Raw genomic sequence first — 19,290 nt, 5'->3', positions numbered from 1 at the left:
GAGTTTTTGTCCTCCTTTATCACAGTATGAGTTACGAATTATTAGTTAACAGTGCTGAAGCTGACCTTTTACAAATACAAAAACCAGAGTGATGTACACAATGATGATGCTATTAGTGCTCTGCAAGCAGAATTTACTCAATTTAAATTTAAATGTAAACAAAGTATAACTCTACATGACCCTTTAGTTTTTTTTACTAGAATTTAGAGTATGTTTTTTTTTTAACATTCAGAGGATTTTAATGGGAAATCTCGACTTTCTTTTTTTGCCCATGAATGTAAAATATGTCTAACCAAATAAAAAGGTTAACAAATGACCCTATGTAGGATTTATTTCTTACATATTTTCAAAAGACTAAACAATTTTACCAGCTGCATAATTTCTTTCCTTTTAATGCTTCAAACTGTTTTAATTTATTCACTCTATTAATTTAATCATATGGTATGTACATATTTTAATTAATAAATAAATAATTCAGAATTCATTGACTACAGTTTCTCGTACGTGTATGTCGTCCAATTATCAAACGGCAACTGTCTAACCTGGCCAATCAGATCGCCTGGTGGGCGGAGCGAGGGTGTGTATCCGCAATGACAACAGGAAGAGGTTGCGTACTGGTATAATCTCTCACTGATTTATAAACTATTCATCTCTCAGCTGACAGTTCGACCGACGCGTATGATTGTATAGAAGAAGGAACTCATGACTGTGGCTTTAATCGATACTCGCCGAGATTACGCCTCCTGAGAAGGCCTGAGCTCGGTCTCACAGCGTCTGTCCTTGCCGACATCCAGACGAGCGTTCGTGCAGCTGGACGCCGTGGACTATTTATAGGAAAAGTCGGTAAAATACCCGGAACATCAAACATGCCGGGTCTAACGTGAAGGTAACCCGGCCAAGCTTTCAAATGTTTAGTCTGGCTGTTAAAAATGACTTTTGGAGTGTATGCATTTCAAGATACGGGATATCTCTCATCACACTTAATTTTAAATATTTCATACAAGCACCGGAATCAGGCTGCCTTATTATTCGTCTATTTTAATGGTGTTAAAACCTGTATCGTGACTGCTATTCGTCGATTACTTAGTTTGCGAAAAACTAATTAATTATTTCCAATTAAATTATTACACATTCAGCCACAAAAAAATGGATTTTCCTTTTAGGCTGTGTTCGAAATGAACTACTAGCGTACTTCATACTGCACTATATATGCTGTATAATGCCTACTCATTTCCACAACGCTATGTGAAACATTAGGCAGCATTCGACACAAAACGTTTCAAACATTAGTTTGAAATAAAAGCTAAAATGCTGTCAGGTGACTTCAATAAGCTGCAGTCTAGTTAGTCAAAAAATGGTTGATGATGTTTATACAGTAGTAGGTCAAGCGCATTGCATTGTGGGAAACGGTGTAAACTACACATTTTGACATATGTAATTAATTAGGCAAGTATTTTGCACATACACTGTGTACATACTCCAGTATCAGTATTATGTAATTATTGTAGTAGGCTAAATGCATTGTAATGACCTTTTTTTGCTGGTCACATGACTTTGTCTGAGCAGTCTAGCGCTTTAGAATGAAGTGGATTTTTTTTTAGAATTGGCATTATTGTGCAATGATATTGTGTCTAATTCTGAATGGACGACGTTGCCTCATTTCCCGCCGTTTTACTGTAAGCTCAAACTTCCTTGAGAGAACAAAGTAAAGGGAAGTCATATTCCTTTTTGTTTAGTTTGCTTGAACTCTCGTGGCCCTCCCTCAGTCACCACACCTGTCCTCAGTAAGGTCTCATGTGACCGATTCATTTCCCACACAGCTTGTTTTCTGTTTGTGTAACACACAGAAGAATGCTTTCTAGTTTGAATAGTGTCTATTGTGACGTCACATCGCAGTCAGCAAGATCAAGGTCATTTGATCTTTTATCAACAATTAAATATCCATTATCAGCTAAACAATACGTTAAACAAACGGATGTGGTAGAGATATATTTTGCATTCCTTATTTTTAACCATATTTTTATATATTAATTACCATCATCAATATGCATAGGCAATATGCATTATGTGAGTGGGAGCGAGGGTCACGTTAATGAGCCATTTCTGCATCTTAGTTTCTGTAAATGCTTTTTTTGGACTAGAGAAGTCATAATACAGTCTGTGATTTCATAGCACAGCTGCTCTGTTTCACTATTGATTCCTCATGATATAAAAAATCTACCAAGGAACCCCTCACATTTTCTTTTACTTTCACGGTCTTTCAGGCTGACGTTCTTCTGTAATGCTGCTGTATCCAGCCTGAACCATGAACTCCGTGTCTCCCAATGGTGTTCAGTACGTGGTGGGCGCTGGAGCTCATAATGACAGGCCCTCGGCCCAGTCCCGACACCACAACGGCCACGGGCCAGTGCCTGACGCCATCAGAGAAGAGCCCGATGAAGTGGATCGCCTGAAAGCCAAATTCATTTCGGCCTGGAACAACGTCAAATATGGTTGGTTTTCATGCGCATGATTGAGAATTGGTTTCTAAGACTGACACAAAATAATGACACAAATGGTTGTTCCCTTTTTTTCCTGGGCCATTTTTGAAGTCAGATGTTCAAAACCAGCCACAAATCAAATATTATTGACTGTATCCCAGTAAGTTCCTGTCTTCATTTTCCCAGGCTGGACCGTGAAATCTAAAACTACCTTCAACAAGACCTCCCCTCTGTTCCTCCTGGGTCAGTCTTATCTGTTCAATAGTGAAGGTGAGTAAACACTTAAACACTTGTTGTCACTGTAAAGCTGCTTTGAAACAATCTGTATTGTAAAAAGCTCTCTCTATATATATATTATATATAAATAAAGGTGACTTGACTTGAGCCTGAGCTTGATTTTGACTTGACTTGGCTTGACTTGAGCTTGGGCTTGACTTGGACTTGACTTGGGCTTCACTTGGACTTGGCTTGACTTGGGCTTGACTTGGACTTGGACTTGACTTAGGCTTGACTTGAGCTTGGGCTTGACTTGAGCTTGGGCTTGACTTGGACTTGACTTGGGCTTCACTTGGACGACTTGGCTTGACTTGGGCTTGGGCTTGACTTGAGCTTGGACTTGAGCTTGGGCTTGACTTGGGCTTGGGCTTGACTTGGGCTTGGGCTTGACTTGGGCTTGACTTGACTTGGCTTGACTTGGGCTTGACTTGAGCTTGACTTGACTTGGACTTGACTTGAGCTTGACTTGGGCTTGACTTGGGCTTGACTTGACTTGGGCTTGACTTGGACTTGGGCTTGACTTGGGCTTGACTTGAGCTTGACTTTGATTTGGACTTGGATTTGACTTGGGCTTGACTTGGACTTGACTTGAACTTGACTTGACCTTGACTTGACCTTGACTTGAGCTTGGACTTGAGCTTGACTTGAGCTCGAATTATCACAACAATAATTAAAAGAATGTGATTCTGTTGTACTGAGATGCCGTCTCGTTCCCAGACGAGGTGGAGCGTTTCCGGCAGGTGTTTGTGTCGTGCGTGTGGCTCACCTACAGGAGGGAGTTTCCTCAGCTGGAGGGATCGAGTCTGACCACAGACTGTGGCTGGGGCTGTATGCTGCGCAGTGGACAGATGCTGCTGGCACAGGGGTTACTGCTGCACCTTCTGCCCACAGGTCTCAGCTACTTTCACATTTTTTGATCTGCATGTGAATTAAATGCAGGAAGTAAAGCAGTAGCACTTTATTTTACAGTCCTGTTATGCATGAACATACTGACCTGGTTTCACAGACAGGGCCAGGATTGGGCCTTGGTTTAATTAGGACATTTAAGTAGCTTTTATAAACATGCATTTTAGTCTGAGACTAGCTTAAGCCTTTTCTTTGAGACCGGGGGATTATGTACTTAGTATTAAGTACATTGATAATGCACTGCACTTACTGTAAAATAAAGTGCAACCAATAAAGCAGATGCAAAGAGTTTTCAAAACTCCCTGACTTTGCTTAATTTGATATAATTACTTTTATTTACCATACATAATCATAACAAATATAGTCTGTTAAAGTGTATTAATATATATATATATATATATATATATATATTTAAACATATCCACTACTGTTCAAAAGTTTGGTGTCAGTAAGATTTTTTACATTTTGTGAAAGAAGTCTCTTCCTCTCCAAGCCTGCATTATTTGATAAAAAATACAGGATTTTTAAAAAATATTATTACAACTTCAAAGAACTGTGTTCTAATATTTTCTAATTAATTTATTTCCGTGATCAAAGCTACATTTTCAGCGTCATTTTTTCTCCAGTCTTTAGTGATCCTTCAGAAATCATGCTAATATGATGATTTGATGCTCAAGAAACATTTATGATTATTATCCATGTTAAAAACAGTTGTGCTGCTTCATATTTTTGTGAAAACAACGCTGTATTTTATTTCAGGAATATTTGATTAATAGAAAGATCAATATTATGAAATATAAATATTTAGTAACATTATAAGTGTCTTTACTGTCACTTTTGATCAATTTAATGCATCCTTGCTCAATAAAAGTATTCATTTCTTAAAACAAAAAACAAATCTTACTGACCCCAAGCTTTTGAACGCCTATATCAGTGTTTCCCAACCCTGTTCCTGGCGGCACACCAACACTGCGTGTATTCTTTGTCTCCCTTTTTAAACACACCTGATTCAACCCATCAGCTCATAATCAGGTGGGTTAATGAGCTGATGGGTTGAATCGGGTGTGTTTGATTAGGGAGACAAAGAAAACACGCAGTGTTGGTGTGCCGCCAGGAACAGGGTTGGGAAACACTGGCCTATATAACTGCATACATGCTTCTCTCTATCCCCCAGACTGGAGGTGGTCGGACTGTCATCCGCTGTCAGACGTTGATTTTGAGGTGCTGAAGCCCCGCTCTCCTTCCCGCCCGGCTGGCATGTCCCTGCCTTCCTTTAGTTCTTCCTGGACCACCCCCGTTTCCCAGCGGGACCCCAGCTCTGGCAGTGCTGAGGGTCACAGACGGACCCCTGAGCAATGCCCTGCAGCCAGAGCTGACCCTCAGGAGGAGGCGTTACACAGGAAGTTGGTGTCCTGGTTTGGAGACCATCCCTCGGCTCCGTTTGGAGTCCACCAGCTGGTGGAGCTGGGAAAGGAGTCCGGGAAGAGGGCAGGGGATTGGTACGGCCCATCCGTAGTGGCACATATGCTGAGGTGAGAGGAGAGCAAATGAACATCAGTTTACATTGAACTGAACTGCGTGACTTGTTATGACTTATTTAATGTTTTCTTCTTCCAGAAAAGCAGTGGCTAGAACCCCTGAGTTTCACAGCCTTGCTGTATACGTGGCTCAGGACTGCACGGGTGAGTCTCGTGCATCATGTGATCATTTGGCAAAAACTGTCGGTGAAACTGAAACTTTATCTCGTACATGTTTGTAAGTGATGTTTAGCTCATACTTCTGCTTCTGTGTGTGTGTGTGTGTGTGTGTGTGTGTGTGTGTGTGTGTGCTGCAGTGTATAAAGGAGATGTCGTGGGGTTGTGTGAGTCCGGCGGCACAGAATGGAAATCAGTCATCATTCTAGTGCCAGTGCGGCTCGGAGGAGACTCCTTAAACCCCTCTTACATTGAGTGTGTTAAGGTACATGTACTGCACATCAATTCATAAAAAAATATGACTTTGTTTGAAAATAAAAATATACAGTAGATATTTTATGAAAGCTTGTTTCCGCCACTGGGTAAATTGTTTTTACTTTTCTGATTTCTGAACACAATTCTGAATTTTTTTCCTGCCAATTCTGAGTTTATTAAATAAATAAATAAAATTAAGTTTAAAAAAAGGGTTTTGCAAATTTACATCTCACAATTCTTTTTTTTCCGCTATGGAATTACAAAATTAAAACGGTCATTGCGTCTTTTTATCTCACAATTCTTGACTTTTTTTGTCAGAAATGCTAGTTTATATCTTGCAATTCTGAGTTTATATCTCTTAATTCAGACTTTTTATAACGTAAACTCAGAATTGCAAGATATAAACGAGCATTTCTGAGAAAAAAAGTCAAGAATTGTGAGATGTAAACTTTTTTTTTAACTCAATTTTATTTATTTTATTCCATGGTAGAAACAAGCTTGTATAGTAATTAAAACACTTTGCAAACTGGGCAAAATAATTAATTTAATTTTATATTTAATTAATTACTTAAATAAATGGCCTTATGTTGACATTTGTTTTAAATAAACAATCTCTTCTTTTCTAGAACATTCTCAAGTTAAACTGCTGTATAGGTATAATTGGAGGGAAACCCAAGCACTCTCTGTTTTTTATTGGCTTTCAAGGTATGTGGCTATTAAGAACTATGTTTTGATTGGTTGCTGTGTTGCTGTCTGTTCTCTGATTGGCTGCTGTGTGTCTCCCAGATGACCAGCTCTTGTATCTAGACCCACACTACTGTCAGCCGGTGGTGGACGTCACCCAAGGCAACTTCTCCCTGGAGGTAAGCCCGAAAAGCTACCCTCTTAATTCGTACAGAAAAATAAAAAAAACATATTATTTATAATTTCAAAGTCTTGTATATAGCTGAAGTCTCTCGTTTCTCTCGTAGTCTTTTCACTGTAACTCGCCCAGGAAGATGAACTTCAGTCGTATGGATCCCAGCTGTACCATCGGGTTCTACGCACAGACGAAGAAAGACTTTGAGTCGTTGTGCTCAGCGGTCAGTGATGTGAGTGTCTTGTTTGAATCGGTAACACTAGAAGGAATTGTTGTGATACAACTAGGTAAAAATCCTTTGCTTCTGGTGGATAGAGTCAAAAAAAGTCAATGCAGACGAACAAAGCAGTTGATAAAAGTGGACTGAAGGTGAAGGTGAGCACCGAAGAAAGCAGTGTGCTGAAAACGTTTGCTCGTGCTCATCTCTCCTTTAACTCACTTACACTTTGCAGTTTTTTTGCACTAGTATGCAATTTATAAAATAAAATATTTTTGCTAGACTTTCTCAATTTTCTAGAATTTTCTATGATTTTTTTTTGTCTCATATTGGTATCATGATATAGTTAAACTTAACTGTCACCGTCCCACAGGTGGGACGTTTGCCACTATATTTTTAAAACAATAATATCTTAGTAAACACCTTAAATAATATTGACAAACTATATATCATTTGAAAGCTTACAATCTCTAGTTTCTATATTTGGTGACTGATTTTCAAAATATATTACAGAGGAGCCATAATTTATCAATATAAAACAAGAATATTTTTATACTCATAAGGCGTGTTCAGACCTTTATTTTAAAATAGCAGTAAACATGAAAAATCATGAAAAAATGGTAGATACCTCAGTTTGTTTTCATGGCAAAAGTTCAAAAGAGAGAATCCATTCAATTATTTTGGAAAAAAAAGGTCTGAAAAGTTTGAAATATCAAGAAAAAAAAAATAAATTCACCATTTGTGACGTGGCAGCTAGCTATGACTTACATGCGTGTTCTTTGTATGTGTTTCTTAGAGGTTCAATTCATATCAAAATCTGCCAAACTTCCCATGCTACTTCTGAATAGGATCTCTACTTCAGAAATTGTATGAAAATTGTGAAAATAATGGTTCATATCACTCAAAACACGAATGGAAATGCAGGCGCCCTTATATGGGCAGTAATGGAGTCTGATTGTGCCCTAGTGAAAAAGTTTGGTACTGCGCTCAAACAAAATCTTACTGAAAGCTCATTTTTTGAGATATCAACCTAAAATTTGAAACACAACTTGTTCAGATTTTTGGCTTTGATCTTTCTGCCATTTTAGAGTAGCCCAGGTTTTGAAAATATATATTTTATGTAAAATATGAATAATTAATATTTTTACATTGTACATTTCCATAAACTCAAACTTCTATAACTTTTTTTCTGTTTCACTTTCTTAATTTATTTCACTTCTACAAAAATCTGCCAAATGTCTTCTTTAAAACAAGACCAATCATATGTCTATATTCCAAAGCATTCTTGAATTACAACCATTTAAGTTCGAAATGTGCATTTTCATGTTTATTCAAAAAAGGGGGGGGGGGGTGACAGTTAACAGGTTAAGCAATATCACACGAGTAATGCAATTTCACATAAGTGACGTTTTTGTCCCGAATAGCACGAGTGCAAATGTGATTTTTATTTATTCAATAAATAAGAATATTGTGTTTTATTTTAGACACAATATTGTCTGCCTATACTAAATGTTTCCAATATTACCTATAAAGCATACCAGAGCAGAACTGTTGTGAGTCTCTGACCAACACACAGCGGCGTTTCGTTTCTGAATGAATCCGCGTTTTGAGAAAATCGATCGGGTGAACCAATGATTCAGTGGCTCATTCATAAAGGGAGCCATTTACGAATGAATCAGCCGTTTGAACGAATCCAATGAATTCGTTCACTCATTTAGACATTTACCGCCACCTACTACTATCGTAAAAATTATATGAATAAAAACATCCATATTAATAAACAAACGCATTAAAGGTATAGGTCAGCCAAAAATGAAAATTCTCACCCTATGTTGAATAAAATAAAAACATTTCTAAAGCTACTTTTTGCAATGTTAGCAATAATGACTTTCAAGGTAATTTCTCAGCCATATTTGATGTGCAATTATTTGCGATTAAATAGAGTTATCACACACTAGACACTAGATATCACAATCTTTTTCCGAGTCAATTTGTTAGTTTTGTTGATTGAATGAACCAAACGCCTCGGAAAAAGATTCATTCATTTTGATGAACGAGTTCGAACAGGAGAGTCACGAACGCGCGTCACAGAACAGAGCAAGGCGACCATTTGAGCTTATAATTATATTATATTGTTATTTATTTATTAAATGAGCGATGTTTCGCTCCATAAGACACTTATTCGTCGTCTGAAATCGATTAAAACCCTTTGAACAGTTTGCACTGAAACTGTCTTTTTGACCTTGAACCGTTTGGACCCCATTGAAGTCCATTAAAAATCCTGGAATGTTTTCATCAAAAACCTTAATTTCTTTTCGACTGAAAAAAGAAAGACACTTAGACATCTTAGATGACATGGGGGTGAGTAAATTATCAGCAAAAGTTCTCTTTTGGATGGCCTTACAAAGTAGTTAGGCTTTCGCAACGGAAAAACCCAGCGTCTCCACGACATGATTTGTGAGGCCGCGTTGGAACAAAACGTTTTACTGAGGCGTGGCTAAATCTTAACTTTTATAAAGAATATCTCTTTAGGTTTGAGACTTTGAGCTTTGAAACTCTGCATACATGCACGAGAGAACACAAGGGGGAAAACAAGAAAACCGCATCATATGACCCTTTTAAAGCATAATTTAAAACATTACATAGACGTATAAACAACATTAAAGGCTTGGACTTTAAATAATATTACTCACTAATTAGGGACATTATAATACCGTATTTGGTGTTGTTTTCAGGCTTTGTCGTCGTCTAAAGAGAAGTACCCCATCTTTACATTTGTGGAGGGCATGGGACAGAGCTACGGACTGGAGGGGCAGAGCGCCGACTCCATGGACGGTCCTGCAAACATTTTCTCATGCAACAGAACGAGTAGGAACAATAAGAGAGGAAGCACAGATGAGTTTGTGCTCCTGTGAGGACGTACGGCGTGCGACACAGACTGCACTGAACTTCATGAAACTGCTGTTCCTCGCGTATGAATATAACGTTGAGAATCTCTGTCTACGTCATGTTTCAGAACCAACAATTTATGTGTTGCATTTAGGAAAATGTGTATTTTTAGAATTATTTTCATGAGTTAAACACCTTTTTCCACCTATTTATCATTACCGCAATGCCAAAAAAAGTAAAAAAGCTACATTATTAAAGTGTAGACTGTCTTTATGGCAAGTTTTAGTTGATTTTAATTCACTGCATTACAGTATAAGCATGTTTTGCATTATGGTGATAAAATGTAAGAGGTGTAAAAATGTAATAATTCTAAAAATATGGTTTATTTTCTGTATGCGTACTATAATTTTGGGGTGACACCTACATTTCTTCGGTAAATTAGATGTACATTATAAATGATTAGGTCAATTTTCACCACCAATTCGGCCTCATACACACTGAGGTTTTACTTCCTCCTGTTTGTCTCACACACTGAACACGTGGTCCTGCTGTTGTGTCGCTCTTTATGAAGGTAAACGGGTACTCTACTCTGAGACTGTGCTCTATAACGGGGATTATGGGTCATTTCGACTTTGAGAAAACCTCTGGTCGCTGTATGGTATCTAAGTCGTGTATATTGTAAATATCAACTGTGTGTTTTTGTTTGAAGTTGTTGTGTTTCGTTTGTCATCAGTTTACAGCTTTCTCTTATTTAAATGTATATTTAATGGGGAATCACGGCCGTTGTACCTCTGGGAGTTTGATGCTGGAAGCTGTCTGAATATTTGATGTCTGGTTTGCTTTTGCTTGTTCAGGTCAAACAAATTATCTGTTACTGTTCAATCTTATTTAAGCTGTTAATTTTATTTTTACATCGTCTGTGGATGCACCGAATGAAGCTGAACTGCTGTCACTGAACAATCGGTATTTAATTATAATAGATATTTGATTGTATTTTTTATTTATTTTTTGATTCTCTCTCTTGAACATATATGCTCAAAAGGACCAGTGGACAAGAGGGTGAATTACCTCTGTATGAATTTTTTTTCTCTTTTTTTTTTTCAGATTTGGAATTAAATGTAAGAGAGAAGTAAATTGCTTACAATTGAGTGTCTGTCCTTAAAATAACTTCAGGTATTTTTAAACAACAGTGTTTGAACTGAGTTGTCTATTTTTTATCAATTATTGTGCATTTTTATCTATTTTATGCATCCATTGAACAGGAGAGCTGCTGGCATGCTTGCTTTTGAGGTTTTGGTGTAATTTTAACTAAAGTCGGTTAAAATTAGACCAAAGAAAAGTATGATTATTTTTTTTGTGACTTGTCATCGGTAAGCTCTTAAGGAATCCTGCCCCAGTTGTCTGATCTGAAAGATCATGGGAGAGAATGGGGGGAAAAAACAAACAAAAAAATGCAACAGACCATATTTAGTTACACTGTAAAACCTGAATAAGTTGGCAAAACTCAATTACAAAATAAGTTGGTTATCAGTTACATAAACATTCTTTAAGTTAAGAAGATATTCAAAGTGTAAGTGAGCTGAACTTGCAGATTTCTATTGTGTGCTCATACATTTTAATTGCTCTTAACATAAAATATTTAAGTATTTGCTATTTTATTCTAAATTAGCATAGCTAAAAAAAAAATAAGCACTACCAAATCTCCCACTTAAAATGAATCTTGCACAGAAAAACATTAAATAACACTTAATTTTAGTAGGCCTATTTACTCTCCCTTTTGAGTGGCATGGTTTTAAAGCAAGTTTAAGTTAAATTTAAGTTTGTCTAAATTAAAAGAAACAAGTTCATAAAAAAACACTAAATAAATATTATTAATATTATAAATATCATTATAAAAGTTAATTTGATTGAACTAATTTGTTCAAATTTAAATTGTCTACTCAAACCAATTATTTTGAGCAATAGGGTTTACAGTGTGTAGCAAAGAAAATATTTATTGTTAATACTTTTTCACCTATAGAGTTCATGTGAATATTAATAAGTCCCATTTTTTTTATTTTAAAGGTCCCCTGTAGTCAATGATTGTATCCCTTAAAACTCATTTTTGATCACCAAAAGTACATATTTAAACTTTTTACCTTCTCATTTACACTGTTCTATGAATATGCAAATGAGGCCTGTCTCCACTCACTCACACCAGCTCAGAGATCCACATGTTAACCTGATTGGTTACAAGATAGTTTGTGAACAGCGATTTCAAACTGCATTTTTGAGACTTTCTTTGATTCACTGCAGTTTTAAGAACAACAATACTCAGGAATGATGTTGACTTATGAATTGTCTTAAATCATATTAAAAACATCACATAGACACATAAACAACATTAAAAGCTTGATTTTCAACACGAGGGAAATTTAAGGGCATTTTGTAATAGATATTTTAGTTTCTGAATTGCAAAAAAAAAAAAAACTGGGTTTTGAAATGAAATAAATTTGTGAAAGAGGTTGATACGTTTATTTAAAATGGTTAAAAGCTTTTATTTTGTAGCCACATAACTGCTTTTGTTTTGAAGCTTCGTGGCGGACTTTTATTTTAAAGGGGTGTGAAGGGCGGTGCGCTGAGTGACTTCCGGCTGGCCGAAGACAGCGGCAGCAGCGCTGAGATTAGGGCGGATTCGCAGAGTCTGTAGAAACATGGACAGTCAAGGCAGAAAAGTGGTGGTGTGTGACAACGGGACCGGGGTGAGTGTGAGAGCGGACCTCCTACGGCTCTGTCCGGTCTGAAGGATGTTTTATTTTGCGCTTGTGTGTGTTTAAATGACGGCTTGCAGGAGAAAGATGCAGCGGAACAGGAAGTGAACTGAAAGCACCTTATTTTACACTGTGATTATCTGTGATTTACACACGACCTGAAATGTGGAAATATCACTGATCAGATGTTCAACAGTCATAGATCACGATACGATTTTAATGGTTTTGCATGTGGATGTTTTGAATGAGCTGTGTACATTTATTGACATGATAGACGTTTACAGATATTTTGGTTTATATTTTAATGAAGTCGTAGTGTGAGCATGCATTATTGATTAAATTACATGTCTATGCACGTTTATGTCAATGATGCTTGAGTATCTGTGTCTGTAAAAGCAAAGATAAAGATGATCTCTAACTCACTTCCGAGTTTGTAATCTCACATCTGGCCGAGAGAGGAAGTGACATACCAGACAAACCATAGAAACGCATTCCATCATCATTCTCTCGCTGTCTGATAACAAATGATAATGTTATGATAGTCAAATGATACACAAAGTTACTTCAAATTTTATTATGGTGCGTTTCCTGTACTACCATAGTATTATATGTCGAGAAAAACACTAAATGTCCAGAACAACCTATTTTTATGGTAATGGCCCCAAAGGCATGATTTTATGTTCATATTTAGTGGTAAATATTCACAAAACATGCCTTTACTGTAGAAAAAGGCTAAAGGACATGGTATTACCATAGTACACACAAAAGGAGGAAAAAAATCAATAAATGTGAGACTTTCTCAGCCTAACGTTAGGTTAGATGTATTGTATTTACTATGGCATATGCCCTTTTATTGTTACACATGATTGTTTTGTCACCTAATTTTGTTGTTTGTCATGAAGTGCACTTTTGCTTTGTTTCTGATTTTTAATGACTAGCTGACTTTCTGGTCTGTATTATTATTATTGATGTTTTGAATAGGAACAAAATTAAACATTTTCGATTTTAATTTTAGTTTAGCACTTAGTTTTAATAGTTTCCCCCCTTGTTTCCTTCTGATTGGTGATATTTGTAATGATGTAACTCTCTGTGTCCGTCTTTCAGTTTGTGAAGTGCGGATATGCCGGCTCTAATTTCCCGGAGCACATTTTTCCAGCTCTGGTGGGGAGACCGATCATCCGCTCCACTGCCAAAGTGGGAAACATCGAGATCAAGGTAAAGTTTAATAAAAATTAAAATAAAATAAAATAAAACTGTCTATTTCTGCAGATATACTCCTCTATATTCATCATTCAAAGGGAAACCAACGCTGCAGATACACAAACCATAAACAAAGCAGTGTATGCTTATCGTTTTGACTATAAGTCCTGCTGATCACTTACTTTATTCCACTCTCCTCCTGTCAATATTAATATTCAGAAAAAAACAGGTATTCTTGAGCATTCTGTCCTTTTTAGGGTCACACCTTGTGACATCACGTCCTGTTTTTGGTTGATTTACATGTGTTTGGTCCGTGTTGCCTTCATATTTCAGTCGAACCGCACCAGAGTTGGTATGAAGGCTCCTCTAGTTTGATGCACCAGGGTTCAGACGGCAGCGTTCACACTTGTTCAAGTGAACCGCACTAACAGAGCAATCGCACCAGAGTTCGCTTTAAAGGGATTGTTCACTTTGAAATTAATTTTTGGTATGTTTTAGCTTACCTCAAGGGCATCCGTGATGTAGGTGTCTTTATTTCCACGGTATTTTCAATTTTGATATTTTTAGGTCAAACCGTTCGTGTCTATCAGTCATATAATGGAGGTCTATGGTCACCACCTCAAAGAGCACGCACAGAGAAGTCCAAATTAAACATGATTTAATGACTCGTAAATGGCCTAAGACACGAAACGAGCGGTTTGTGTGAGAAAACGAACAGTATTTATATCGTTTTTGCCTCTTGTAGCCACTACTTTTGTAAACTACGTTGACAAAATTACTCAAATTAAATGAAAAATATAAAGACAAAAACGGACTTAAAACGTTAACAAAAAAATAAATAAATTATGCTAAAATAACACTGTAATGAATGCCTTGAATATATAGGTTTCCTTTGTTTCTATGAATTTTTTAATGATGTTTGAAATGAATATAAGGCATGTTGTGGCTCTGTGAGTGCGATACGAGCACTGATCCTGCATCAGTTTACATCACTTCCTCTGCTGTTCTCTCCTTCTATAGGTTTGTAGACGGATGGTAAGTGTTTGTATGGCCGAGAGTCAAAAACTAACAATAACTCTCGTTCTAACCCTGATGAAATGCTCTTGCTTGAATGTGAGTGATGTTTGACATTACCCAGAATGCACCGTTCGAGTGTGCTGTGTCTAAAGAGGATACACAGGGTTCTTCATCCTCAGAAAACCTGGAGAAATCAGGTTCAATACTAATTTACATCATCAAAACGGATGGCAACCCTGGTACATTCATCAACCTTCTCTCTAGTTGCAGACTTTTACTCACTTTTAATGACTGGATTGCAGTGCTTTTAATGTTGTTGCTGCCAGAAGAGTTTCATTAGAGTGAATTGCATAAAATACATTGATGGAATGAAATTACTAGTTTATTTTCCCATCTAACACTTAATGGACGGCTTCCGTTCAGCTCGAAGTGAAAGATAACATTGTACTGAGCCTACTGACCTTTGACCTCTCGTCCGTGACCTGTAGGATCTAATGGTGGGCGACGAGGCGAGCGAGCTGCGCTCCATGCTGGAGGTGAACTACCCGATGGAGAACGGGATCGTGAGGAACTGGGACGACATGAAGCACCTGTGGGACTACACCTTCGGCCCCGAGAAGCTCAACATCGACTCGCGGAACTGCAAGATCCTGCTCACGGAGCCGCCCATGAACCCCACCAAGAACCGAGAGAAGATCATCGAGGTCTAATTGGCTGTTTGTTGCGTTATACTATACCTCTGGTGGACCTCACTGAGGTTTGTGTTGATGTGGTTTATTTTCCCTCCCTTCAGGTGATGTTTGAGACCTATCAGTTCTCAGGGGTTTATATCGCCATCCAGGCCGTGCTCACGCTTTACGCTCAAGGTACTGAACCTGCCAATGGGAAGAGCCCAAAACATTTGTTTCTTCACTACAACATGCACTGATGATTATAGAGACTGAAAAAGACTGCGAGGTATATATATATATATAGAGAGAGAGAGAGAGAAAATTATGACAATAAAAAGTAGTAAATATTATATATGATATATAAATATATCATAAATATTAGATGTATAATATATAAAAAGTAATTAATAAATTTATATAATATTAATACATATTAAATATAACAAGAGTAATAAATCTAAAAGATTATAAGATAAAGTAATGAATATAATAAATATTAAATACAACATAAATAATACATATATATAATGTAAAAATAAATAAATATATGTGTGTGTGTATAAAAACAAACCATAATAAATGCATATATAATAAATAATAAATATATAAGGTATATAATACTAAATAATAATAAAAAATAAAAAGCTATATGTAGTAATATATATAGTAATATATATATATATATAGTTATATATATATATAGTTATATATATATATATATAAATTAAATGTATAAATGATTAATATATATATATAATATTTAAAAAAAGTTTAAAGTAGTAAATAAAATAAATACAATATAATATAAATAAATAATAAATATGAAATTATATAAAATTTATAAAAAGGATAGTTAAATGCTATTAAATATAGTAAATATTAAATACAATATATAAATATTAAATGTAATAAATATTAAATAAATATAACAAGAGTAATAGATATAATACTAAATATGATATATAAGAGATTATAAAATAAAGTAACACATATAATAAATATTAAATACAACATATAAATGTAAAAAATGTGTGTGTGTGTGCATCCATAATATCAATAATCCATAATAAACATAATAAATGCATGAATATACAGTATAATAAATATATAAGGTATATAATACAAAATAATAATAGAAATAAAAAGTTATATATAGTAATGAATGTATATCAAAATCAATATATACATATAAATGATTAATATATCTACTATTTAATAATTTAAAAGTAGAAAATAAAATAAATGCAATACAATACAAATAAATATGAAATTATATAATATAAGATATAAAAACGGTAGTTAAATACTTTTAAATATAATAAAATAATATAATAGATGAAAAAATGAAACTTGAGTACAGTCTCGAGTTGAAATTTGTGAATGTCTCTGCAGGTCTGCTGACGGGTGTGGTGGTGGACTCTGGTGACGGCGTCACTCATATCTGTCCAGTGTATGAAGGCTTTTCACTTCCTCATCTCACACGCCGTCTGGACATCGCTGGAAGAGACATCACCCGCTACCTCATCAAGGTACATCTCTCTCTCTCTCTCTCTCTCTCTCTCTCTCTATATATATATATATATATATAGATCTTTTCATCAGTCTCACTCAATCCATTCCAAATACATTTAGTGTAATATTCCCATATCAGTGAGAAGCTTCTATCGGAGAAAGTTAGCGAGTCCGCTCAACATGCCAATCTAGTGTGTATTGTAATCACCGTGTTTGTGTTCTTAACACATAATTTCCGCACATTTTGTTTTTAATAGTTCTGTTTCCAGTTAACTATAGCAACACTGTAGCCAACTCTTAATAAGCTCTCATAGGTGGACTCCCCAGAGAAATGTCCAGGCTAAATGTAATGTAACGCTCTCGGTGTGTCTCCAGCTGTTGTTGTTGAGGGGTTACGCCTTCAACCACTCGGCGGACTTCGAGACGGTGAGGATGATGAAGGAGAAGCTGTGTTACGTGGGCTATAACATCGAGCAGGAGCAGAAGCTTGCGCTGGAGACCACCGTGCTGGTGGAGTCTTACACGGTTCGTATCAATACATATGATCTAGTGAGCATTATAAGATATTATGAACCATCTCAATGGTAGACTGGAACAATAATGCCTTGTTTTGGCTGTAGTTGCCACTAGAGGGCAGAACAGCGTGTGAAGTGAATCTCCTCTGTGTTTGCAGCTGCCGGACGGGAGGCTGATTAAAGTGGGCGGCGAGCGTTTCGAGGCTCCCGAAGCTCTGTTCCAGCCTCACCTCATTAATGTGGAGGGAGTGGGTGTAGCCGAACTGCTCTTCAACACCATCCAGGCAGCCGACATTGACACCAGGTCACTTCAGACACACACTTTTAACACTCAGTGTTCCTTATAGTGTTGGATATGACGTAATATATATATGTCATATTATACTATTTGTATAAATTTTTTTGTCTCAGGCTGTGTTTTACAAACAAATCATGTAATATTAAAAAATATTTTAAAAAAATGTAAATAATTTTTAAAGTAATACACATAAAATATAGAATTAGTGTATAATTTTATAGTTATAAAAAAATGTAATAATGTTGATGGTATTTTATAATTATAATATTGTCATTGTTAGGATATATTAATATATTTTTATTTTATATTTTAATGATTATTTATTATGTCTATCTGTTACAATGTATTATATATTATATAGTGTTACATATTATATATCTATAGTCTAATATTATTTTATTTTTATTTTTTTGTAAATGTAGTTTTTATTATTTTAAATAAGTTAAAAAAACTAAACATCAAATATATAATTAGTATATAATTGTAATATTTAATAATGTTAATAATATTTGCTAATTATAATATTGCATTCTTGGGTCTAATATTATATTTTTAAGTGATATTTATATCTTTATCTGTTTTAATATATATATATATATATATATATATATATATGTATATAATATTATATATATATATGTCAAATATTATGTTATTTTTACTTTTTTGTCTCAGGCTGTGTTTTACAAACCTATCATCCAATAGATAATACAAAAAAATTAAATAAAAAATGTTGTATTGTAAATAAGTTTTAAAATTCTACACACAAAATGTATAATTCTATTCTATTACATTTGTAGAATTTTACTAATATTTAATAAAGTTAATAATATTTTATAATTTGTTGTGTGCATGTGTATACACACTCATATTTGTCTTTATTCCAGGGCTGAGTTTTACAAACACATTGTTTTGTCGGGCGGTTCTACGATGTATCCTGGTCTGCCGTCCCGTCTGGAGCGCGAGCTCAAGCAGCTTTACCTCGAGAGAGTGCTGAAGGGAGATGTCGACAAGCTTTCGGTACCAAAAACAGCTTATACTTACATCTAACACAGGCTTGCTCTAGAATACAGGCATCCTACAACACACATTTGTCCACTAGCAATTAGCAATTTCTTTATTTGAGTATTTGAGATTATCAATGGACTATGATGTCAGAAATGAACTAATTTAACTAACTTTAAAAAACTAAACTCTCTTTGAATTGGGGACATTTTTACTTTTTTTCCCCCAACCATGAAAAAGTAACTGCAGATGCATTAAACCGATAACAATAAAATATAATCGCATGTCAAATATCAGCCATTTTGAAATGGATGAATCACTACCAGAGCATTTTTTCTTCTGTGTCATAAAGATCCAGAATGATTTTGCACATATAAAGCATTGCCGTATTACTGAATCTGTGGTCTTTTCTCTTCCTGCAGAAGTTTAAGATCCGCATCGAGGATCCTCCACGCCGTAAACACATGGTGTTTTTAGGAGGAGCGGTGCTGGCCGACATCATGAAGGACAAAGACAACTTCTGGTTGACCAGAGAGGAGTACCAGGAGAAGGGCATGCGTGTTCTGGAGAAGCTAGGCGTCACCGTTAGATAAATCACACATACACGCACACATACACACACAAAACATCACACTCTTGCACTCACACTCCCAGTCACAGGGTGGCATTTTGGCAGCGTAAACACAGAAGTTTCCAGCAGTTTTTCGCGGACACACTCGAGAACAACGATCAAATACTTGAACTTC

General features: G+C 35.8%; 2 protein-coding genes across 2 annotated transcripts; both read left to right on the top strand.

Moving 5' to 3' along the window:
• Positions 1-566: 566 nt before the first annotated feature.
• Positions 567-10,725, top strand: atg4da (autophagy related 4D, cysteine peptidase a). The gene is made up of 11 exons (XM_039686676.2): positions 567-886; positions 2,265-2,492; positions 2,667-2,750; positions 3,474-3,647; positions 4,837-5,194; positions 5,280-5,344; positions 5,497-5,621; positions 6,238-6,316; positions 6,398-6,474; positions 6,583-6,702; positions 9,423-10,725. Exons 2-11 carry the CDS (start codon positions 2,306-2,308, stop codon positions 9,600-9,602), a joined length of 1,449 nt encoding a protein of 482 aa, XP_039542610.2. The 5' UTR covers positions 567-886; positions 2,265-2,305; the 3' UTR covers positions 9,603-10,725.
• Positions 10,726-12,162: 1,437 nt separating this feature from the next.
• actr2a (actin related protein 2a) lies at positions 12,163-19,290 on the top strand. The gene is made up of 9 exons (XM_039686664.2): positions 12,163-12,317; positions 13,431-13,541; positions 15,032-15,247; positions 15,337-15,409; positions 16,607-16,743; positions 17,102-17,251; positions 17,400-17,545; positions 18,427-18,559; positions 18,967-19,290. The coding sequence occupies exons 1-9, from the start codon at positions 12,270-12,272 to the stop codon at positions 19,135-19,137; spliced, it is 1,185 nt and encodes a 394-aa protein (XP_039542598.1). The 5' UTR covers positions 12,163-12,269; the 3' UTR covers positions 19,138-19,290.

The sequence above is a fragment of the Pimephales promelas genome, chromosome 6 (assembly GCF_988280905.1).
Source record: "Pimephales promelas chromosome 6, fPimPro1.hap1.1, whole genome shotgun sequence".
NCBI lineage: Eukaryota > Metazoa > Chordata > Actinopteri > Cypriniformes > Leuciscidae > Pimephales > Pimephales promelas.
The sequence above is the reverse complement of the archived record's forward strand: the minus strand, read 5'-3'. Positions and strand labels throughout refer to the sequence as shown.